Genomic DNA, 25,145 nt, shown 5'->3' on the forward strand with positions numbered 1-25,145 from the left:
TGAGGGGTGATCGTTATGAGGGGAGCTCGTTATGCGGGGCTCCACCGTAGGCGGCGATCGCGGGCAAGGGTAGGAGCGTGTCCCACATCGGGTGGCGCAACCGGCCTCCGCGCGCTGCCAAGCGCGTGACGTCGCCGCGCGCCCAGAATAGCGGCAGCGCGGCGCGCGGCGCGCAAGCGCGGCGCCGCTATGACTTCCCGCGGAGCGCGCCCCAGCAGCCAGTAGCAGTGTCCACTCCGCGCCGACCCCTCGCACCTCGCACACCCCGCTACCCGACATGCCTGGACTTGCCGATCCCGTCGCCTTCCTGAAGGACTTCATCGCCGGCGGAGTGTCCGCCGCGGTCTCCAAGACCGTGGTGGCGCCCATCGAGCGAGTGAAGCTCCTGCTCCAAGTCCAGCACATCTCCAAGCAAATTGCCGCGGACAAGCGTTACAAAGGTGAGTTCTTTCCCCCACTTTATCCCCCGCCTCGACGTAATTTTACCTTTTCACTCGACTGGTGGTGTTGGGCGGGAAGGGTAATTTTACCTTTTCACTCGACTGGTGGTGTCTGGCGGAAAGGGTAATTTTACCTTTTCACTCTACTGGTGGTGTTGAGCGGGAAGGGTAATTTTACCTTTTCACTCGACTCGTCGTAAATTGCGTAAGTTATTTTTACGCGTGCCTTTTGCGGCATCTTTTTATCTCATATCGATGTATATAGTATGGTTAAATGTTATCACTTCTTTTCAGAGATGTTTATCTCTATTATGAGCGCGAATCCGCCCGCAGATAGTGTGTTAACTTCATTCCGGCCCTGACTTAAGGCCTTACTTGCAATAAAACATTTTTTTTTCATTCCATTCAAAACAATGCGACCGGCTGCGCTGAGAGCCGAACGTCAGTTCACACCCGATTAAAAATACACATCGATTTTTTTTGTTCCATAGAATATATTCTTCTAACCCTTATCCGCACCCAAATGGTGCATAGGGCACTGCATCGTATTGGCGCAGTGTTATCTTAATCGTTACTTACACGAAGGCAAGGTGATCACTCTTGCTCTTCGGGGACCAGTCCAGGGTAATATTAAATATATATTAGAGTGTAAAATCACTGATATTTATTTTCACCTTCCCCCCTGGGAATCGAGCCCGGGACCTAGGCACTATAGCTAAACACGCCAACCATTACCCACGGAGGCGGACAATAAAAAATACATTTTGGATTTTTGTTTGTTTTTTAGAAAACATGGTGAATAATTATTTTATAAATTTTGTGAAACTCCTTACCTTTCAATAACTTAAAACTTATGTTTAACTTATATACATATTTTTTTAATAAAACAACGCGTGTTTTAATAAAATTCTTCTTCATCTATGCTGAGATTTCAAAAAATTACATGAAGTTGCGACTTATCAAATACTGGGCATAAATGTTTTAGGGTTCACATATGTTTATCAGATTTATTAGTAATTTAGATATTCTTCACTTATCCATGGCCATATGTAGAGTGACTAGATCGCATTAAGGGTGATAGAATGGATCATTCTCATGATGTGTTATTATCGGCTAATAAATTAATATGAAAAATCGCAAGACTATCGGTAACATTCTTATTGAAATCTGTAGAGAAGTAAGGGAGATATGAAGGTTTAAACTTTAGATATTTTAATAGAACGAAAAACGGACACCGCTATCAAACTTACGTCATCGGGTGTGTTATGGGGCGTATCCCTTTATGTATCTGCTTTATAGAGCTGTAATAGTAGTAGTGTGGATTCGTTTCTGTGACGTCGTTCGTTACCAACTTCAACTTACGAAAGTGACGTTTTTACGAAGGCGAATTTCGCAAAAGAAAATGATGAATGAAAATATTGATTTTATCTGCTGTTACACAAAACGAGTCTTACACAATCCCTTATAGGTTGAGAATGTTTTTTTTAACCCCGCTTATAAATACAAGGTCATGCCACGGGTGAGGGATACTAACACATTTACTGTAGTGCTTTCAAATATACATTAAGTGGGAGAAAAAAAGGGTAGAGAAGCGTTCAACCGCTCCACTCCACCACACTTTGGCTCAATAAATACTGATAGTAATGATAATGTTCTACATTAAGTTTTTTTTGGTTGAGTATGTTAAATTAGTTATTCCTCTTGAGTGACTAGAAGGATTGCTTTGTCCGCAGGTATCATCGATGCCTTCATACGCATCCCCAAAGAGCAGGGTTTCACCTCCTTCTGGAGGGGTAACCTCGCCAACGTCATTAGATACTTCCCGACCCAAGCCCTGAACTTCGCCTTCAAGGACAAGTACAAGCAGGTCTTCCTGGGCGGAGTGGACAAGAACACCCAGTTCTGGCGCTACTTTGCCGGAAACCTGGCCTCAGGAGGAGCCGCTGGAGCCACTTCCCTGTGCTTCGTCTACCCCCTGGACTTCGCCAGAACTAGGTAACTCACCATCCGAATCTCGCTCGTGCAATCATCCGAACAGATGCCAAGCAAACGCAAGCTAGGACACAAAATGCCGAACACAAATTTCACGCCATATAAATTGGCCATATTTATTACAATTATTATTATGAAGGTGATCGATCAGTTCTGTGCAAATTCACTATCGAAATAGTGAAGGACATTAGTACCAAAAACCAAGCTAGGACACAAAATTCCGAACCCTCTTCTAGTGGAACGGAAGGTCTGCTGATGACAGTCAACAGTCCGCCTTCTCCTGAGGAGTGCAACGTGGTTTCCTCCCAGCAATGACCAAATTCTGAGAAGTTTCTGATTGGCCCACACTATTATCCCTCCTGTTTCCAACACAGATTCAAATAAAAACATACTTATTCAGTTAATGATAATAATAATAAAACCCTTATCCGCACCCCACTGGTGCATAGGGCACTGCGTCATATAAACGCAGTGTTATCTTGATCAACTCTTTCCAAATCAAGCACAGTATCTGTGGGTACTCTCGTAGTTTATTACTTTTAGTATTTTTTAATCAAAAATAAAAATAATACCCGTTCAAGTTAGGTAGGTATACACACATTGATCATTTGTTATTAATTAGTACTGCTTTTTATATTATTTCACAAAGTATTTATTTAACATGACATGATATTACTGCATGGTTTGCATCTTCAATTTTGTATATCTAACCTACAATAACTACGTGTCAGAGATAGTACCTAACTACATTCTCGTGTGTATATTTTCAGCAAATAGCGCATATAATTCTGCCATACTGAGTTTGAAATTTCAATAACGTGGTTAAAATATGTATAAACAAATTTAAAATGTACGAGTACAGCATGTACATAAACTTTGAGGTCAGAAATAATGCGACTTTAATTTTTGTGATTATTCCCCTCCATCTTAGAATAAACATGTGTTCAAACTTAGTAGAGGATTTTTAATTTAAGTTTTACTTAGTAAATACCGCAATTAAGTGGTATTTACTAAGTAAAACTTGAATTTAATATGGATAGATTTTACAACAAAGTGATTGCCGAATCAATTAATGAAATTAACTAGAGTACCTCAGGGTGCTAATCTATCAATTTACCTTTACATCGAAGAGTCCATTAACTGAAATAAGGTGCGAACTTAATTTTTCTCGTATTTCTTACCTCTTTTCTTTTTACCTCATCTTTATTAAACTTATGCTATTGTTTAAAAAAAAGTCTTGTGTGAATAACGTGCGATTCTTTTGCAAATACTTATTTTCTGCTTTTAAATTATTACTATATTGGCTTTGTATATATTGCGTTTATTGTTTTAATTCATCCATCATTTTTTTGTATTGTTCGTATTATATAAAACATGCGTACATATTACTGCAATCCTGTATAGCAAAAATAAAATTAATAGTAATAATATTTTTTTATAATTTGTCAAGAGAGCTTTACTGTGATATTATATGGTACATTGTTTATTCTCGGACAAAACAATAATAAATGTTAAGTAGAAGGTTTAATTTCCTTTGGGATTGTCAGATTGCTTGATCAAATTTTTCGCATCTGATGCATATGGATCGACTTCGTTAGGATCGCATAACCATCGAACGCACCTTTAACCTTTTCAAAAAAAAAATATCGAAGATAGTTATGTTATTATGAAATTATTTGAAAATACAGTTTTGCACTCGCAAAATTACTTTTTTCACTTAAACTGACACTAAAGTTCTTAAGAAAAAATGTTCGATTTTTTTTTTATTATTTTAAATCGGAGTGTTTCGTTTGTTTTGTGGAGCGGGTAAAAATATGACCAGTAGCCAAGACAGCGCCAGGCATTCACAAAATTACATAAAATAAAAAAATGCTATATGCAACGTACTTACTAGCCGCGTGTTTATATTATAACTTGCTTGTTTTACTGTTCATATCTTCATAAAATTCAATTATTTAACCGTAAAATTATTCAACATTTTAATTTGTACAGAAAGTGAATAAAACCTTTAACAACGTACTTACATGTTGCATGTAAAAAAATAACTTGCATGTTTTATTACTCGTGACTCAAAAAAATATAACTGTTTAATTACAAGTTAATTTATTAACATTTTGATTTGTACAGATTTTTTTTTCATTAACTTTTTTTGGTACCTACTTTAAGCATGACTACTTAAAAATAAAGGTAGTATGCAAAATAAATTCATACAATTGGGTCATGATTTTCTGCTTCAAGGTCCTGGCTTTAAATTAATTAGGTATTATTTAGTAGGAAAGTATCTACTCTTGTGAGAGGGCTATTACAATGATTAGCGCGTTTGGTTCCGGGTTCGATTCCCAGGGAGGTAAAAAAATATAAGTAGGTACGCGTTGTTTTAACTGTTATGTTCATTCAGTATTCATTACTTTCGAATGACACCTGAATCCTCTCGCCTTTGCGAGTTTAATTGTATCAGTCCGAGAAATAGAAACAACCCATTTTATTGTCTTTCCTTACCCAACCAGGTTAGCTGCTGACGTCGGCAAAGCTGGAGGCGGCAGGGAGTTCTCCGGACTCGGAGACTGTCTGACCAAGATCTTCAAGTCCGATGGACTCAATGGACTGTACCGAGGATTCGGAGTATCAGTGCAGGGTATCATCATCTACCGTGCCTCCTACTTCGGCTTCTACGATACTGCCAGGGGAATGTTGCCAGACCCCAAGAACACACCCATTGTCATCAGCTGGGCCATTGCTCAGGTACCCTTCATTATTTTAATCAACCATCTAGAAATAAGATTCGACTTGTTCTCACAATTATTTACATATTTTTTTTTACTTAACTATCCGTATTACCTTCTGGAATCGTTTGTGGCACATGGAAATTTAATACTTTCAAGAAATGCCATAATCTTTTTTGTTGCAATTTGACCAAAACAACTTTAATTTGGAATAAACACAATTAAAAAATACTTAACTTTCTCGTGCAAACCTATAACATAAATCAAATACATAAAAACCATTACAGAAATGATTTATCTTTATTATCTATTCAAAGAAATGAATCACTGCCCATTCTAGTACTCGATTCCTTTTCATTCCTATTATGTGCTATAGAATCCCGGAGCAGGCAGTTATTATTCATTTGCCTGCACATAAGCACGACGTGGTGTGTTCTCAGGGCGTAATATTGGATTATTGTTAATAACGCGTGTGCATTTTTTGTTTCCAGTGCGTAACGACAGTAGCCGGTATCGTGTCGTATCCCTTCGATACCGTGCGTAGGCGCATGATGATGCAGTCCGGACGCGCCAAGAGCGAGATCATCTACAAGAGCACTCTGCACTGCTGGGGAGTCATCGCCAAGACTGAAGGGCCCAAGGCCTTCTTCAAGGGAGCCTTATCCAACGTCCTCAGAGGCACGGGAGGAGCCTTCGTACTCGTACTGTACGACGAAATCAAGAAAGTTCTGTAATTTACAGCAACTTAGGGGTATATCTAATACCAGAAATCTTTAGTTCAATGTTGGTCTCGCGGCATTCTTAATTCCAATACCATCACCGATTAGATGCCCTGAATATTTCCATTAATCTAATTTGTCGTTCGACCGACTTCTCTCCCTTTAATTAAAAGCACTAAGCGACAATGTTTCGACATTGCAATCAACAAAACTAAATTTTATTTTTCATAAATGATCTCTTATTGAAAAATACTTTCGGTTAAAAAACTTTTTATTTTATTTCAAACGATCAAGAGATATTGAAAGTCTGATTATATTAAGATATTGAATGTAAGCACAATATTATAACAAAGAATCATTTAAATCAAACATGTGCAACAAATTAAATGTTGATATTTTATTTGTATGTCGCTTATTGTACCTTTAGAAACAAATTAATAAAAAATATTTTTTTCTCATGATTGTTTTTATTTCTCGAACAAGCCTTATGTGAATGCCTTTATGTTGCCATTCATTTTAGAGTACCCAAGTTGTGGGATACAATTTCAAGGAAGGCACATAATTTCCCAGGTATAAAAACTACAAGAACCTACTAATGTTTTACTAACATGAAGTTAAGAATTTATAAACAATTAAAATTATATGGAAAATCTAAACAATATTTAACTCTTACCACTCTGTAGGCCAGACATTCTGGCCCGTATGATTCTAGTAGGCAGCTCCTAGGGCCACAATGTCTGGCCCGGCGCAGGTACAACTTTAATCACTGATTTCTCTACCACCCAAGTATATTCTACCAAAAAATATTTTAGATAAACACAGTTAATCTTGATTAACATGGTCATACAAATTGCCAGACGGAGTGTCCCAAAATTAGGGAACCGAAATATTTATTTTAATAGTAGTAAAACGTAACAGAAGAGTTATTGCTTCTGCAAGGGTCACAACCCTCAGCAACGAGGAATAAGACGGAGAAGAAGAAGAAGAAGAAAACGTAACATTTTTTTTGATCAGAGTAGCTGATCAGTTATGAGAAAAAATGGTCAGAGTGAAAAAGGTTAACATGAAATGGGTTTGTAGCATTTTGAATCCTACATTATTTACTGACTTTTACAAATCGAAATCATGCAAGTATAAAATACTAAGAAAATTTGTAGCGTTATATTTCGCGTATTCACACAATAATCAAAAGAAGAATAACAATATTTTTTTAAAAATAGGCATTGTTTCCAAAGTAGTAACTACCTTTATTTCTAAAGTACCTACGCGACAAAAATAATGGGATAGAACTACATTTATTTTTCATTTATTGTATTTTTCCTTGTTAGTTATGGCTTATCGAGTGCTTAGTCTCTGGCTTAAAAGTTATAAAAGTTAAACTAAATGATGTGAGAATATAACCTTTATAATTACGTATATTGTTACTATATTCGTTTACACTTTATTTTCAAATAGAACATTTACATTCTGACATTGCGAGTTGTCTATGGTTGACGTGTCTGTCATTTGTTATTCCGTTTCTGTGATTTTCAATTTTCGCTGCTCTCATTGTCCGTCGGTGTAGGTCGTGTGTTGAAAGCTGTGAATTCGAGAGAAGCCACATAGGTTCGAACATGTTAACATTTACTTTACTATCAGATTAAATAAGTTATATGGATGTTTAGATAAATCTTTTCCTAAATAAAATGCAAAATAATTTCTGCCACACCTGAAAACTGTTGCTTGGCATTTCGTCAGAATTTTAATATGTTTATCATCTATTGTTTTTCCCCGATAATCATGATAATTTTACTAATCTGATGTTTTGTCCCATTAATTATTTTTAAATTATATTTTTAATTTCTTTGTACTCCTGTATTATGTTCGCCTCGGGTTTTTTGTATTTTTAAATCTATTACTGCGTTTACGACTTGAAAACTATCGTTCAATGTACTCAACAAGAAACCCAAGGTTCTTTTTGACGTGTTCACAATACATAACTAAAAAATACATTTGTATGCAAACGGAGCTACAGGATTGTGTGCAGAGAAATCTATTTACTTGATCCTTGTGTATCTTATTTACTAGTAAAGTTAACCTTAACCTTTTTAATCGGTTTCGAATTAATCCACTGTATTTGTGCCTAGCAACAAACAACTGATTCTTTATATAAAAAACTAATCTATTATTTAGTAATTTTTAAAGAAAATATTCCATCCAACATATTATCATTGGGAAATAGTTATCTATGGAAACTTTAGGAAAGGCTGGATGGGGAAGTAAGTTATGAAAAATATGATACAATATTTAACTCATTGCAACACAAATCCGGTGAAACGCCGCCTAAGGTCAATTTGTCACTGACTCACAAAGCCAACGATTCGCCGGTTTGTCTTTGAACTGATTTTTTTTTTTACATTAACCTTTTCCACTCTGACCATCTTTTCTCTTAACTGATCAGCTACTCTGATAAAAAAATGCGATGTTTTTCTACCATTAAAATAAATATTTTGGTTCCCTAATTTTGGGACACTTTACCTGGCAATTCGTATGACCATGCAAATTAAGATTAACTGTATTTATCTGAAATATTTTTTGGTAGAATATACTTGGGTGGTAGAGAAATCAGTGATTAAAGTTATACCTGCGCCGGGCCAGACATTGTGCCCCACGGAACTGCCTACTAGAATCATACGGGCCAGAATGTCTGGCCTACAGAGTGGTAAGAGTTGAAACTGAAAGACAAAAACTTTCACAACTCTGAACTGAACACACTCTTCCAAAACTACCTGAGGATGAGCCATAATGATCTAGCTTACCAACAAACAAAAAATTATGCTTTTATATTTTTTCATTTTTATTTTGTGTGTAATTTCGTCTTAATGTTTTTGTAATAAAAAAATATGTCAAAATTAAATAGTGGGTTGTATGAACAAATTTTTTAGTGGTGCAATGGCTTAAGTCATATTTTTTTTCTTATTTCTCTTGAAATTACCAGGAATCGAATCTGCAATATCTGTTTCACAGTCAATCGTCTACCCATCTCTGTAACTCACATCATAAAATGTCATATTTTATCTCTTGAAACAGGTATATCAGTTTTGCAGTAACGATTTAAAAAATTTATGTCGCCTTTTAAGTTTTCCCTAAAAAATCTCGTTGTCTCTTATACAATACAATATGGCACTTATATCACTTGTGGGTAGGATGGTGAATGTCACGTAGTGTATAAAGTGATCACTTGAACCAGACAATCACATGTTGTAAGCCGTGACCCAGATTTGCATACTCTGATCTTAATAATACACTGCTTCTCATATTGATTGAAATATATAAATCTTGAAAATATGTAAGCTTGCAGTGTAGCGAAGTACCTTAGAATATTTTTCTTATACACGTGTATATATTAGCATTTCATGACGGAAGTTTAGTGCTATTACGTGGTCTTGATGAAATGTTGATGTGTCATGAGGAAAACATAGACATTTTTTTGTTTAAATACGCTTTTGATAAATTAGCATTTTATCAGTACGCTTATTTGTCCTTAAATTGAAGTTAACAAGTGACATCATCAGCAGTAACTATACTGTTTCAAAAGAAAACGTTGTCTCTTGAAATTGTGGTGTAAAATCATTACGCACAGGTTGGTTGTGGATTGTTCATTCAGATAATATACTTATATCAAACTTATATTATTTATTTATTCGGCATTAACTTTGTGGAATGACATGTTGGTTATTTAAAATAAATTAAACACTTGTAATAAACCACTTAATGAGTTTTATTTTTATTATACACGACTAGTTTCGAAAACTTATAGATGTTTTCATCTACAGGTGAAAATTAAAACTAACGAGCAAAAAATATTTAGGGGTATATAGAGGTTGATAGGGTTATAATTATGGGGAAGGGGGGGGGGATTAAAGAACAAGATTTTTTGTAAAAGAAAACAGATAATAATGGAGACGTATTTTGAAACAGTATATTATTAATTAACGTTTTATCTTAATTTGAATTAGTCGAGTATACTAAAAATAAAACTCATTAAGGGGTTTATTACAAGCTTTTGATTTTTAAAAAATATATCAAACTTATTCAACATATTTTTAAATACTGTAATATTATCTTTTTCCCCTTTATTCCGTATTCAACAGTCTTACCTATGTTAACGCAGTGCTATCTTGCTTTATAACACTTCCTTTACGGTGCTAAAAACTTCCGCGTGCACCGGTGATATGTATTTTGTACACCATATGAAAACGTGATTAATAAAACGGAAAATGTAAATATTCCTAAATGTTGGTTTTATTGACCATAGTTGAAGCTGAAATGTATCAATTTTGTAATGTTAGCTGTGGTAATTACCTAAAAAAGAGAAATAAATACATTGCCAGTACCCGCCATAGCTAGCGCAGTGACACAACCACCTTGAACGACGAATTGTGCGCAGCTGAAATGAGATTGTCGGAAACAGTATGGAGCCGCGTGCGCGTGTATGTAAAGTGCGGCACGCACGCATTCTCTATGAAACGTTTGTGTATTGGTGATTCTATCCCCTATTTTTTTTTACAATTTATTTATTTCCGTTGCTGCGATTGAATAACTTTATATTATAATACTTTTATGTAACACGTAAAAGTGTTACGGAAGAATACAAAAATTCTGAGCCGGTATCCATTATATATTATATTGATATTCTCATTTTTAAAGTCAAGTTGTAGTAAATACGTATCACCGGGAGGGAAAGGTTAAATAAATGAAGACTAGTCATCAATCTTATGCTAGTGACATATTCTTATTTCAATTTGAGTGGCAAGAAAACCTAGTGTCATGTGTGTATATGTAATAGTAATACCTATTACTGTTTTATATTCTGTACTGAACATGCGCCTTTTATGTTTAATTTTGTACCTTAATATTATTTATACCATATTAAATTTTGTGCATTTTTTAAGTTTAAAAATTTATAAAGCGAATAAATATAAGCAATGTATACCTTTCATAAATGTTTACATTGTCATACCGCCTTGAAAAGTAGGTTATATTTAATTCATAAACAGAGATGCAGTTTGCGTTTGCTTTTAGTAATTGTACTTGTTTATTATAATTTGATCTTGTATATAAATCTTGTCTGCGATTATTTCTGCAATTAAAAATTTCACAAATGAATTCACGGCACAATTTTATTTTGTTTTTAGGTAAAAGATGAAGTCGTTAATCCTGTTTGCTGTCATCGGATTCCTCGCTTATTTAGTGACAGCTCCTCCCGTTACAACCAAAAAGCCCGAAGAAGAACAACATCAAGAGAATGGCGAAACTGTAAGAAATTAACATTTTAAAATTATTATTTTACTAAAATGTACAATTTCATGGATAAGGAAACACCACAGACAAAATGCGCATGGAAAAAAGTACGCCAGCAAAGGGTGCCGGACTATAATTCAATAATAATCATTTATAAAAAGTTTATATTGTCGCTCCAACTGTAATTTTTTTCATATTGTCACAAATTTATTCAAACATATTTTCATTTTGTAGAAATTCATCATGTGAACATACACGATTGTGTTTTTATTGAATTTTTCAAATTATGATAAGTATTTGGCACAGACTTTTCACGATAACGGTAGATTACAAAAATCCAAAGGTTACCTTCAATATCATCTCTTTGTTTGTAGAACCCTTTTCATATCTCTTCAAATATCTTTTATGTGCTCTTACTGCGCTTTAGGCTCTGTACCAAACGTATTTTTGTAGTAGTAAAATATATCTATGATGTGTCACCTCAGGAATGTAAAAAAAAAACAACTTTGAATTAGCAGTGTAATTTTACTACATAATTCACCAATTTTAGTATATACATTTCAGTGATTATTATTTTTTTAATTTTTTTATTTACTTAATATGGTTACAATGTTCTTTACAAATTTTAATTAATTTTCTAAACATTTGTAACAACCTTAAAATTAAGAACGCAGTTCTCTCCAAAAAAGAAAGTGATCTCTTGTGCTTGGAGAGTTAAGTACACTTGTTTTACAATTTACAATTTATTTTTTATAGATTTTTTTTCTTTCTTACTTGGATTTACATTTATAAAATTCATTTCATTTATTTTGTAGCATTTTGAAATCTTATTTTTTTTATGTCTTTAGGAAGGTTGTTGAAGTACTTAGTTCCCAAATATTTGAAGTTCTGTTGGAATTGTTTGGTATTACATTTTGATATTGAAAAGTTATGTTTATATCTCAGAGATGATCTTTTATTGAGACTTAGGTAATTTTCACCCTTAAATAATTGAAGAATCGCAGTTTTTTGGAATATGATTTCTAATTTTGGGACCTTGAATATTGAAAACAATAATTTTGTTGGATAGGTTTTTTTTCTTCTTAAAATTACTTTTATGATTGTTTGAATTGTTTTTATAGGGTTCAAGGCGTTATTGTATGTCCCCCCCCCCCCATCCAACTAACTCCTTTTACTGACTATAATCTATTATTCCCTGGATACGTAGTACTTGGTACATAGTAAATTGTTTATTCATTTATTACAGTATGTAGAGTACCATCGTTATTTAGCGCAAGTTGTTGAAGCCTTAGAAACTGACCCGGAGTTTAGAGACAAACTGCAGAAAGCTGAGGAAACAGACATTCGGGTAAGAAGAAATATATTTCCTCCTGCTTTTGTATATTTTTGTTAAGTTATAACTTGACTTATGCCGGAACTGAGACTATTCTAAGATAATGTGCTCTTGTATTGTAGATAGTCAAATAAAAATATATTTATAAAGTCAAATATAATATGTAACCTTGAACTCTAGACTTATCTCGTTATACTAGTGAATAATATTGTAATAACATTATTTCATTCTTTGAACATTTTTACATGTTATTTTAATTGAAAAAACTGCTGGGTTTTATCGGGTTTGATTAACATTATTTCTCATTTGTAGCTTTCTACAAATAATACGATTATGTTTTTAAATATTGATAGTCATAAAAGACAATGTTTGATGTTCCCCACAAAAACGAGGAAAATTAAATCTTTTATTATTAGATTTTTTGACGGAATTCCATTGTGATGATATTTGCCACTATGTCAAATGCCACTAAGACCTTTATGGCTCCAACCAATAAAGGTATTAGAATCAAACATTCAAAAATCCCGACTACACCAAGTAAAAGATTTTTTTTTTATACAACAATCTTCATGAACACCTCGAAAATGATAATATTTGGAGAGCCAGAACTTTTATGAAGTCTTTCATTGACGATAAAAAATTGGGAAAAGCTGTAGCTTATTTCAATAATTTATTTCAAAATAACTGTTTGAAATGGAGTTTATTTAAAAAAGGTTATGGGAATATTTTTTCCAGACGGGGAAAATTGCTCAAGAATTAGACTTTGTCAATCACAATGTCCGTACCAAACTCGATGAATTAAAGCGTCAGGAGTTGGAGCGCTTGAGGCACCTGGCAACTAAACAATTTGAACTACAAAATAATCTCGATACTGATCATGCCAAAGTTGGTGTGCAACTTGAACATCTGGACCATAGCAATCCTCATACATTTGAAATCGAAGACTTGAAGAAATTGATTATGAAAACCACTGAAGACTTGATGGAAGCGGATAAAAAAAGGCGGAGTGAATTTAAGGTAAGTTCTGTTTATAGTAATGTTGATGTTAATTCTCTACCCGTACATTTGATTCGACCTGCAGTAATCCTTGACCAATTGCAAGTGTTCATGCAGCATTTACACAAGGATGGTGGTTAAGACATTCTACTGAACCGAGCCAATCATCTGTAGCAAATCTTGATGCCAATTCCTCAATGGATAAATCCCGTACTTGTGTATTTACTAATATCTGGATATATTTCATGAATTGTTGTTATCCAAACCTTTTCAATTGCAAGCTCAAATAGCGTGTAATTTATAATATTTATTTACAAGGGACTCGAACTAAGCTCTGAGCACTATGGTTTACTGCCAAAATAAGGTCACATCTCATCTCATCTCACATCACATCCTCCCATCCACATCTTTTCCTATAGTGTATAATTTTAACAGCGCTGAATATTTTTAGGAATATGAAATGCAGAAGGAATTTGAAAAACAACAGAAGCTGCAAACTTTAGATGAAGATCACAAAAAAGAATATGAGAAACAAATACACGATATGGAAGAAAAACATAAGAAACACGAGCCGGTAAGTTTTTTTTTCCAATGAATTAATTGTGATATGAAAATTTCAGAGACTTCCAAAATTAAAATAGAACAGTTATGTTATATGAATTTAAGATTTCGTTAATTGATTTGGCAGTCACTTTGTGGTTATATCTATCCTTTTTTTATTTTAAGTTATTTATTATTCACACTTTTAATTTATAATCACACCCACAATAGTAATAGGAGATTTTCACCAACCATATATTCTACAGGTGTTTCATTATGACACTTTGTCAATCCATAAAAAAATAACCTCAAATTATTAAGTCAAAACTTCAAACAGATTTCACTACGAGTGGAATCAATTTAGCTTAGGTCAGTCAATCTTTGATCATGATTCTATTTTGACATCGGATTTCTTACAAACTTGCCCAGAATATTTTCCTCTAAGGAATATAAAATTTAAAAAAACCTCATGTATGGTGTTTTTATAGGTATTATTGGTCTTCACCAAATATAATTCTCAAAATTTTCATACTGATCTTCATATAAATTTTATTGATGAGAAAAGGTAATTGTGAATTTTTTTAAAGTAATACAGTCCGAATTACAGGTTACAAGAACCTAGTCCAAGACAGTCATTCAAATGAGGCCACAGAGGAAATGGTCCTTTTTTCACATGTACCATTCATTTTTATTATATTTTAAATTAAGTTTTACTTAGTAAATACCACTATTTCTTTCTTAAAATCTATTGTGATACGTGTTTTGATGCATTCCGCATCAATAAATAAAAAATGGATAGATTTTTCCACAAAGTTACTGCCGAATCAATTAATCAATTTTTTTTATTCCATTTTAATATTGTTTACCTGTGACTCCTTTTTTACAAGTATTTGGTGTCTACTGGCATCTTTGGGCTCTTTTATGTCCTATTTTATGTCTTAAAAATACAAAATCTTCATTTTATATTCATTTCACCATTTTTATGTCATTATTTTTATTTTTTGTAGATGATTGTACATTAAAAAAGCATGGATATTTCTTTGACTAACCAAAAAACAATAATATGTGTTTCTCTTTTCTGCATGTTTAAATTTTCTAACTTTAAATCATATTTTCTTCTTCTTCTTCTTCATCTTGGTGTAGGCCTTGTGGTTATATTTTTCTGTGTTCTTTAAATTTTACATCCTTTACTTTCCTTTCTTTATGAAACGGAATATAAATTCCGAATGGTATCTTCATAAACCTCATAAGTTCTAAATATTGAATTTAGTGTGGACGTTATGTCGTGTATTGTTCGTGGTTATGAAACCATGACCAATATTATTGGTAGTGTTAATAACAACGAATTCCAGGGTTGGTAACACTGGAAAAAATCATTTGTGTATTAGATGTAAATGACTTAAAATTTGAGGTAAGTTAACTTGAAGCAATTGATTATTTAACCTTCCCCTCTCAGTGATATGTATTTACTACAACTCGACTTTTCAAATGAGAATATCAATATAAAATATAATAGATACGGGCTCAGTATTTTTGTATTCCTCCATAGTATAATTATGTATTACATGAAGTATTATAATATGAAGTTATTCATTTGCAGCGACAGAAATAAATAATTTGTGAAAAAATCAGGAATAAATTCACCAACACACAAACGTTTCTGTGTGTGGTATGTTTTTTTAATTATATGCGCATGTCCTAATGTGTGTGTTTACTCCGCCGGCCTCTAGTAGAGCGCAGATCGTCTTATGCGGCGGTCGTGTCGCTATTGTCGGCTACTTGCGATGTTTTTTTCCCCTTTTTTTTAGATAATATCAGAGCTAACATTACAAAATTGTTACATTTGAACTTCCAACTACGGTCAATAAAAGCAACATTTAGGAATATTCACATTATTCCCGTTTTATAACCACATTTTCATATGGTGTACAAAATACATATCACCGGTGCGCGTGGAAGTTTTTAGGACCGTAAGGGAAGGGTTAAATGCATTACATATTTGTGGAATCTATTTCTTATGTGTGATGTACCAAATATTGACACTGGATTTTAAAATTTTTTAGTAAAAAATTTAGAAAAGTAATTGCATCACTACTCTACTACTACTACTACCACTGCCATTACCCATTTCACTGAAGGGGTAGCAGATAGGATGCTCACCTGTCCTGGCATGCACTCTAAGCTTCCTTTAAATCTACGCATGTCCTCCGGTGGTATAGACTTATGACAACCAGATTTTCAGTTCTGGTCAGCTTGGTTGTGCCTAGTTTTTCTTGGCCGTCCTCGTACTGTTTTCCCATTCATATTCTTTATATTTACCCTCTTAGTCGTTCTCTCGTTATTTATTCGCTCCACATGTCCAAACCACCTCAAAGAACTCAGTTTAAATGTTAGTTAATTATCCTTAAGGCCTTGTATTCAATAGCGCCCAACTTAATTTTCTTTGAACCTAGGTGACATTTTGATGTTTAAATTAGATAAAGAATGAATTCTTCAGTTAAATCACCAACATTATATGAGCGTTGAAATTTATGTCAATCAACTAGAATCAAGTAGGCATGTCGTATATACAATAGAGCGGGATATTGTTTGCGGACAGCAATACAATACATATTTGTGTTATATTCTATTTCTAACACCGTTGCAATAAAATTCACACTGATCCAAGTCCAATGAAAAATATAAAAAAGTTCCTTGTTAGTTTTAAATGCATAAGTTATTTGGCTTATTATCCATCGTAACTCAATAATTATTAATAACGAAAAACAATACTTTTTATAGTGTCAATTTTCTAAATCACTGCCTCAAGGGCGCATATTTTAAAATAAATGATAATTTTTTTAAAAATTATAATATCCTAAGTAGTGAAGTAAATCAACCGTTTTTTTTAAATAGTTATTACGTATATTCAAGTAATTTAATATACGTTATCACTATTTAGAAAAACCTATTCAAATTACTTATGAATATATTTATTTTGAGAAAGGTTTAGATAAATTTCAATAAATTTAAATTTAAATAAAAATGTTTTCAACAATATCACTGTAAATAAATACGTAAACACCATTCAGATTCATCCAAAAACATTAAAATAATATTTAATTTTGCTGATGTATTTATTGTTTTGTACGAAAAGATTAAAATAAATATTAGGACATGAAACGCTATTATGTACTGTGTACTGATGCAAATACAGTCAAACTCGGTTATAACGAGAATGAAGCGACCGACTGAATTTGCTCGTTTTAACCATTCCTCGTTATATCCGAGAATATGTATTTTTTTTTTAAACATACCTATCACATGAAGTATGTTATCTGGAATGTTCACATACCACAATATGTCGCAATTGAAACGAAATGCATACAATTCACCCATTACACACATCGCTCACTCCTTTCAACAACGTCACATATCAAAAAGATTTTTTTTCAGGATATCGCTTTTAAAGTTTAAAAATATAATAAAATGTATTGAAAATAAATATCAAGCCACTCATTGAACTTTTTACTGTGCAACAGATCTTTTTAGGTAAAACCTGAATGTTTTTTCTCCAGCTGAAAAATATAAAGTTTATTTAAAAAAATAATTAAACAATACCTTTTTTTCAAAATGCAAAAACAACACTTTCTGCCCTGTAGCGGGTAAACATTAAGTTAAAAATATGCCGCTTTTCTGGGATATAGTACATTTTCTGGGCATTCTGTAAACACTCACAACTGAAAATTGACAATTTTTGATTTATGACGTTCTTGAAAGGTGTGAGCGACATGTCATATTTTTCTGTCAACCCAGTTTACCTATAAAAATTGTAAAATCCTATGCTGCCTGAGTATGAAACTTTTATAATAGTTTCATCAAAATTCTTACAATCACAGTTTCTATTTTATTAGAGTCCGTGATGTTTTTTTAAATATAGATAAGAATGCAATATTGACACTGAGAATGATGAAAACTTTTTGTACACTTTCGCTTCTCATTCACTTTTTACGAATTATTTCCGCCTTTTCACGAATTGAGAGACACTTTTTATTATTAGTAGATATGTTGATAATTCGAGGGTTTGTTTTTACTGACCTGCTCTAGAATTGATCTGACATTCCTCACCTCGTAATGTTTATTATACAATGTCCATAGTAAGCATAGAACATACAAAATATGGAAACTATCGTAAAAATCCCGGAAACAAGCATGACGTTAAAAAACTATAAAATAAATTATTTGTTGTAATAAAGTTAGTCCTTACAGACATGACAAAGCTTGCAATTTACAACATGAAACTCATTTGTGTGAAACCTTTTTTTTATTGTCGTCGAAAACACCAATTTAGTACGTAGAGTCATAAACGTAATCCGATCCCGGAGACAACTGTCTATTGCCTGGTTGGATTTAATTGCTGGTCAAAAATGTTTTAAAAGATTCAAATATTTACAACATGAAAAAAAAGGCAATCTCTCTTGCTATAGCTCGCTATAGCCGAGAACTTGCTCGTTATAACTGTGAATAAATGTATGGAGAAAACCAGAAACCATGATTTCCACTAGTGTTTCCTCGTTATATCCAAGATCTCGCTATAACCGTGCTTGTAATAACCGAATTCGACTGTACTATGTTTTTACCAGGAAGTAAAATTATACTAGGTTTGCTTATTATAAGATGTATTTTATTTTCTTATTTGCCTTTCCAACTCTTACATTAGATGATGTGAGCTTACCGCGGAAACTGACCAAATTAAAAAATATTAAGTCGATATGGCCAAATACTTATTTCATCACTACATTATTTCTGAATCGTCTTTTTCACTGCGTCTGCTTTGACTATGCCTTATAATATAATTTGTATTTTTTCCCCTAAAATAACTGAAACATCACTAATTGAAGAAAAAATCCAAGCAAATAAATGAACACACTAATTATATGTCAATTAAATGAGCCAATATCAAAATTACACAGATCATCGTAAGTAGTTTTCATAGTATGCTCTCTATATGGGTGCTTTAACTAAAGTTTTGCTTTACTAATGTTATTTCTTACTAATCAAAGGTCATATGGGGAGATGCAGAATGTTTCTTGTTTCACCTTTTATCTATTCTACCGAATGGGAAAATTCATAGAAATAATGATGTTAATTGATTGAGTTTTAAAAATGAATCATGCATCATACAGCTACACCACCCGGGCAGCCGGCAGCAGTTGGAAGAGGTGTGGGAGAAACAGGATCACATGGACAGCCAAGCGTTTGATCCAAAGACATTTTTCATGCTTCATGGTAAGTTCTTACTTAATCTCGACGTAACCCTTTTGCTCTTCCTTGCTTTCAAAGCTTCGACACCCAGGGAGCCGGAACCAATTGCAAGATGTGTGGAAAAACCAAGACCACATGGACTCTCAGGACTTAAATCTCCGTGCATTTTTTCAAATTCATGGTAATTATTTTTATTATATGGAGTGCATTAGTTCTTTTAGTAGATCATTATCTAATCTTCACTTAGTTATGCAACAAACAAAAGGCCTTTCAAACCCAGCTACACATGCTTTACTTCATACTCACCCATACACACTTGTATGCTCAAGTAATCTGAAGAGTTTGGGGGTTATCCATGTCGGTGTTCACATAGTCTAAGGGCATACCGTAAACCGCAAGTAATTGTGTATGTGTTGCCGGGCCATTACTACACATAGTGCGCAAGTTGTTCTTTGCTTTGCCCACAACAATTGCATTAGGACGTCGCAAGGCACAGGGCACTGCACTTTAATTTTTGATTTTATATTACACATGTTTTATTTCATAAATTAATATTATTGATAAATTAGCAATGAACCATAAAAATAAGTGATTTGCTGTTAATGCCATTTTACGGGAATTTTGCATGCCCTAGTTATGAGTGCGTTAGATCGCCGAGAAATGTAACGCTTGTGTCTGGTGTAGTTATACCTATCTACATACAGCCACTTACTCTGAATACACTCAGATTTGTGGACCGTCTGTGAAACACCTTCGGTTCTACTACCCTTCTGCGTGTTGTCTGTGGTTTAGTGCTGTGTTTAGTTTTGAAGATGACTAAGTGACTTAATGAAGATTACGGGCTAGAAACCATGTTTTGCACTTTGAATTGCCATGCTATTTTCGAAAAGAAAAGAATGAATTTTGCATCTGTTACCTTTTAGAAAGTAGAATTATTTTTCTTTAATAGTGAATAATCCATTTTATTACGTCTAACGTTTTCAGCACCTGAATGCTATTTTACTATCTAGTTTATAACAGTAGTGTGTGTGAAATTTATTAATCAAACACAAAAGTTATGCACTTACATAGACACAATATAAATAAAGCTATTGGTTGCGATGCTCTTTATTTTATAGAACTCCATATGAGAAAGACATGAATATGTAATTGTATATATATTCAGTTTGTAAACACTATATTACCTCTATACAGGCAAACATCACAAAATATTAAGCGCTTCCATGTTAAGTTTTACACAGCAAATTTTTCAAAATATGAACTTGTTATAAATTTAAGTGAGTGAATACAGGTATGCAAAATAGAGTGTCCTTGCCATTTCTCATTTTTTTTACTATTTGCTACTACGTTCTGATGCGGTGTCCTATCCATGATAAGCTACAAATGGAGAAATTTCTCATAAGAAGTTCATAATATTTTTAAAAACGCTGTGTCATGTAGTTACCCCATGGAAAAATTGGCCATTATTCCTTTATAAACAGGAGTGATTGCATTCTAAACAAGTCCACCATACTGTTTAAGATGTTGACGGGAATGGCGTATGGGACCAAGTAGAAGTGAAGGCGCTTTTCGTCAAGGAGCTCGACAAACTTTACAACAGCGGTCTTCCTGAAGACGACATCCGGGAACGGCAGGAGGAGATGGAGAGGATGAGGGAACACGTCTTCAAGGAGTCTGACACCAACGGGGATGGCTTCATCAGCTATGAGGAGTTTCTGACCGAAACACGTAAATCTGAGTTCGAGAAGGACGAAGGCTGGAAGGGTCTGGATGAACAGCAGATCTATACACCCGAGGAGTACCAGGAATTTGAAAAGAAGCAACTGGAAGAGGTGCATCGTATGGTTCAGCAAGGCTTGGTAAGTTCATTGCTACATATAAAAATATTACAGTTCAGCCGACTCTTCATCTACCTATGGCTTATCTTATACTTATAACCCTTATCCGCACCCAATGGTGCATAAGGCACTGCATCGGATTGACGCAGTGTTATCTTGATCATTACTTACATGAAGGCAAGGTGATCACTCTTGCGCTTTAGGAACCAGTCCAGGGTAATATTTAATAAATATTACAATGTAAAATCACTAATATTTATTTTCACCCCCCCTGGGAATCGAACCCGGGACTTCCAGCACGGTAGCTAAACATACTTACCATTACACCACGGGGGCGGACAAAAAAATACTTCACCTGGTCCTATTAGTTTTTATTTATTATTAAATTCTTGTTAAATAAAATAGACAAAACTCCTAGCAATAAAGGAGATTTTTGAGCCATCATATCATGTGTAGGTACACAATATTTGCCAATTAAGATACCCTTATGGTGGGGACTGACCGGAGCCATTTCGCCGTATCGTAACATGTTACGATGCGATCATTCGTATAGTCAGTACAGCGAGCCGAGCGCTCCATCCATAGTCAGATGCTCGCCTCGAGCAACGTTACGTTACGACAAAATGCTCCGGTCAGTCCCCACCTTTATAATTACCAGTATTAACTTCATGTTTTTACCATAAGGCTATTTCACATATCATATCATAATACATAGGTACACATTATTTGCTAATTAAGATACCCTTATAATTACCAGTATTAATGTCATGTTTTTACCAATAAGGATATTCCTGGTAATTTTGCATGCCCTACAGATCCCTCATATCCGTTAATATAACAAAAAATGTATTCATATTTACAGATACCTCCTCAACCACACTACCAAGGCCAGCCTTACCACGTGAGTGTCATTTAGTCATTTAGACTCTCACATTTCAAAATTTTTATTTTATATTATTTTTATTTTTCATAGATACATTTTTTTAAATTACTTAAAATTGACAGTTTTTATAAAATATATCACTTTAAATTGTAGTATTTTCTATACAAAATTCAACTGTTATTATTTTCATAAAATATATTTCATTTCTTTATGTACAATTTTTTTTTTATCTAGCCTCAAGCTGGTTATCCGCAACAGTACCACGATTCGCAATACCCGCAACAGTATCATCCCAATGCTATACCCCAGGGGCAGTTCCAACCTCATCCTAATTACAACCAGAACGGCTACCATCCTCAGGGACAAGCCTATCCACAGCAGGGACACCCGCCGCAGGCGCAGGGCTATCCACAACAGGGCTACCCGCCGCAGGCGCAGGGATACCAGCCACAGTTGCAGGCTAATTCTCAACAGCCGCAGGGCCAGGTTCAGCAGCCGCAGGTACAAGCTCGGCAGCCTCAAGGCCAGGGTCAATCTCTGCCTCAACAGGGACAAGTTCAGCCGCAACAGGGACAAGCTCAGCCGCAACAGGGACAAGCTCAGCCGCAACAGGGACAAGCTCAGCCGCAACAGGGACAAGCCCAGCCTCAACCACAAGCCCAGCCTCAACCTCAAGCCCCGGCACCTCCTGCTTCTGTTCAGCAACCCCAAAACCAAGCGTCCCCGAATCTCGATCCGGTGAAATCTAATGTTCAGAATGGTGCTCAACGTGATGCACCAGCCAATGTGTAAGACATTCTTGGCTATGTGTACAGTGAGAAAATTCTCCTTGTGATATATTGTTATGTATGTATACTTATTTGGCATTCAATGTACACTATCTTAAAAACGGTTTTAGAAATTGTGTTTTGGAATGTTTTTGGTATTTTCATAAAATTTATACATATATTTTTTTTAAATCCTCAGCAATCGTTCAATTTATTTTCTAAGATATTTTTATTCTGGTATTTCTGATTACATTTATGTTGAATCAAAGATTTATAGTAAAATTACTTATTACCGACATTCCACTAAATTTTAATATGAAATATCTACTTGCAATGATGTATCGTTTTTATTTTTCATTATAATTAGTGATTTATTATATATGTAAATATTTTTATAGTGATGTTCCTAACAAGAATTTATTAAAAAAATTTGACCAAAATAACTACTACAATAGAACCCCTCTCGTCTGTTCCCGGCTGGTCTCCCACTCCAGTTATTCTGGCAATTTTGTAGATCAAATGGGGAACACTACAGCTAAGTCCAGAATTTCGTCTGCTAAACAAAAATCTATTACTGCCTTGTTTCTAATTATTTTTTTTTACCATTACCTTTATTTTATTTTTATCAAGTGTTATAAATGTATAATTGTATTGCTCTTTTTTATTGATTAGCTTTTGTGCCGATTATTGTAATGTTTTTAATGTAGAGAACATACATAGTCATTTTTGAGTAAATCTGTATTTTTAAATACATATTTTCTGATAATAAATAATGATGACTTTTTTGCATTCCGATCATAAAGGTGATGGATAGATCTGAGGGGTTCTACTTTTTCTTACCATTTTAAGTATCTCACTAGCCATAGATTTTTGTTATAACCATACAAAATATTTATTAATCCAATAATGAACTTATAAAACATTTATACTTTTATAATAAATAAATTTCTGCTAATTTATTTATCTACAACAAATTATTTAAAATGCTTTCTTAGATTATTTTATTACATTTTTATATTCAAATAAACAACCCTTTTGATAGTTTATTTGTTATTGGAAAATAATAAAGAAATTGGTTCTGGGTTGGTTTTTTAAGAATAATTGTCTCAAATATTTAGGAACAAATTATTTTCATTAGTCACAATTTTTTATTATTTATTAATAGTTTTGTTTTTCTCCTGTTTTTTTTTTAACACTTATTGCGCTTGTGATTTTGATTTTACGGTTTTAGTTATTTAACTTTTCCATTACTTAAAAATTTACAATTATTATTATTGATTATAGATATGTATTAAACACTGATGAAATAATGATCTATCTAGGCCTACTGTTTATATTTTATGTAGATATCTATATATTTTTTTTACAATTGTATCGGTAAATATTCATTGACAAAATAAAATTCAAGACTTCGGTCACAAACTACAGATTTGTTTAATTAATCGGTTTAATATATCAAAAAGAAAATTGTATGAAATATTTTGAAAGATTAACACTAGAATGATTTGCTTGGTGTTTTTAAAAAATATTTAATCTTATTTTTACAATAGATATAGGTGTTTCAAGATGACATTTAAATGTTTTAATCAAATACAGTAAAACCTCAATATAACAGACTAATTTGGGGAAAGGATTGTCCGTTAAAGCAGAAAGTCCGTTATATAAAAATAGGTTTAACCACCCTACCTTCGGGTTATTTTAAGACATATTTTTTATAAACAAGCAAAAAAATCAAAAATGTTTGTTGTCACAAAATTTTGTCAGGTGTGAAACCTGACCAAAATTTTTCAGTGTATCCTGTACGCATTAAATATTTTTGGAGCCAATATCTTTTCTCGCGAGTCATACGGGTTAGCGTGGAATGATGAAGAAAAACTGTGCGTATCACTTACGTTCGTATGTGTAGGGCGCTTAAAATATATAAAAGTTTTTTTAAATATGAACCTGTATTAAATAAATGTGCAAACACACAAACAAAATTCTATTTACGTATTCAGATGTTCCAGTTTGATATCGACACGCTTGCTTTTGATAATCCTGTTTTGAAAAAGGAAACAAATTTTGTTTGCACTTTTGAAGTTTGCTGTTTTTTTTTTATAATCAACTCTCTAAAATTATGAATATCTGTATAATATAATATCTGATGAATGGTCAAATATTCTAAAATCGCGGCATGTGATCTTACCACTTATAACTTCATTTGTGGCAGTGTTTTTATTGCTGTGGCTAGGTGCAGTCTACGAGCAGGATGGTATTATGCCTCTAATTCTAGTACTAGAAGTATGACGTGATTATCATGGCCGCTAAAAATTATTTACATGCGGCGACACTTGAATTTAAACAATAGTAATATTAACTGGACCTTTTAATATAATGTTTTACTGTAA

General features: G+C 33.6%; 2 protein-coding genes across 4 annotated transcripts; both read left to right on the forward strand.

Annotated features, from left to right (window-relative positions):
• The first annotated feature begins 226 nt into the window (after positions 1-226).
• LOC148312911 (ADP/ATP translocase 2) lies at positions 227-6,330 on the forward strand. Its single transcript, XM_088271350.1, has 4 exons — positions 227-440; positions 2,174-2,435; positions 4,940-5,174; positions 5,647-6,330. The coding sequence occupies exons 1-4, from the start codon at positions 278-280 to the stop codon at positions 5,887-5,889; spliced, it is 903 nt and encodes a 300-aa protein (XP_088127476.1). The 5' UTR covers positions 227-277; the 3' UTR covers positions 5,890-6,330.
• A 1,094-nt stretch (positions 6,331-7,424) lies between these two features.
• NUCB1 (Nucleobindin 1) lies at positions 7,425-24,183 on the forward strand. 3 transcript variants are annotated; one of them, XM_088271629.1, is made up of 9 exons: positions 7,425-7,479; positions 11,052-11,172; positions 12,404-12,505; positions 13,226-13,507; positions 13,938-14,060; positions 19,192-19,294; positions 20,792-21,129; positions 21,971-22,009; positions 22,226-24,183. In XM_088271629.1, exons 2-9 carry the CDS (start codon positions 11,059-11,061, stop codon positions 22,781-22,783), a joined length of 1,659 nt encoding a protein of 552 aa, XP_088127755.1. In that variant the 5' UTR covers positions 7,425-7,479; positions 11,052-11,058; the 3' UTR covers positions 22,784-24,183. The 3 variants fall into 3 exon arrangements, with proteins under 3 accessions (XP_088127755.1, XP_088127762.1, XP_088127770.1); XM_088271636.1 differs by lacking the exon at positions 19,192-19,294 and adding an exon at positions 19,349-19,451; XM_088271644.1 differs by lacking the exon at positions 7,425-7,479 and adding an exon at positions 9,394-9,496.
• Positions 24,184-25,145: the final 962 nt, after the last annotated feature.

Source organism: Brachycentrus maculatus, unplaced genomic scaffold, assembly GCF_059751285.1.
Source record: "Brachycentrus maculatus isolate JH-2025_06_01 unplaced genomic scaffold, ASM5975128v1 h1tg000029l, whole genome shotgun sequence".
Taxonomy (NCBI): Eukaryota; Metazoa; Arthropoda; class Insecta; order Trichoptera; family Brachycentridae; genus Brachycentrus; species Brachycentrus maculatus.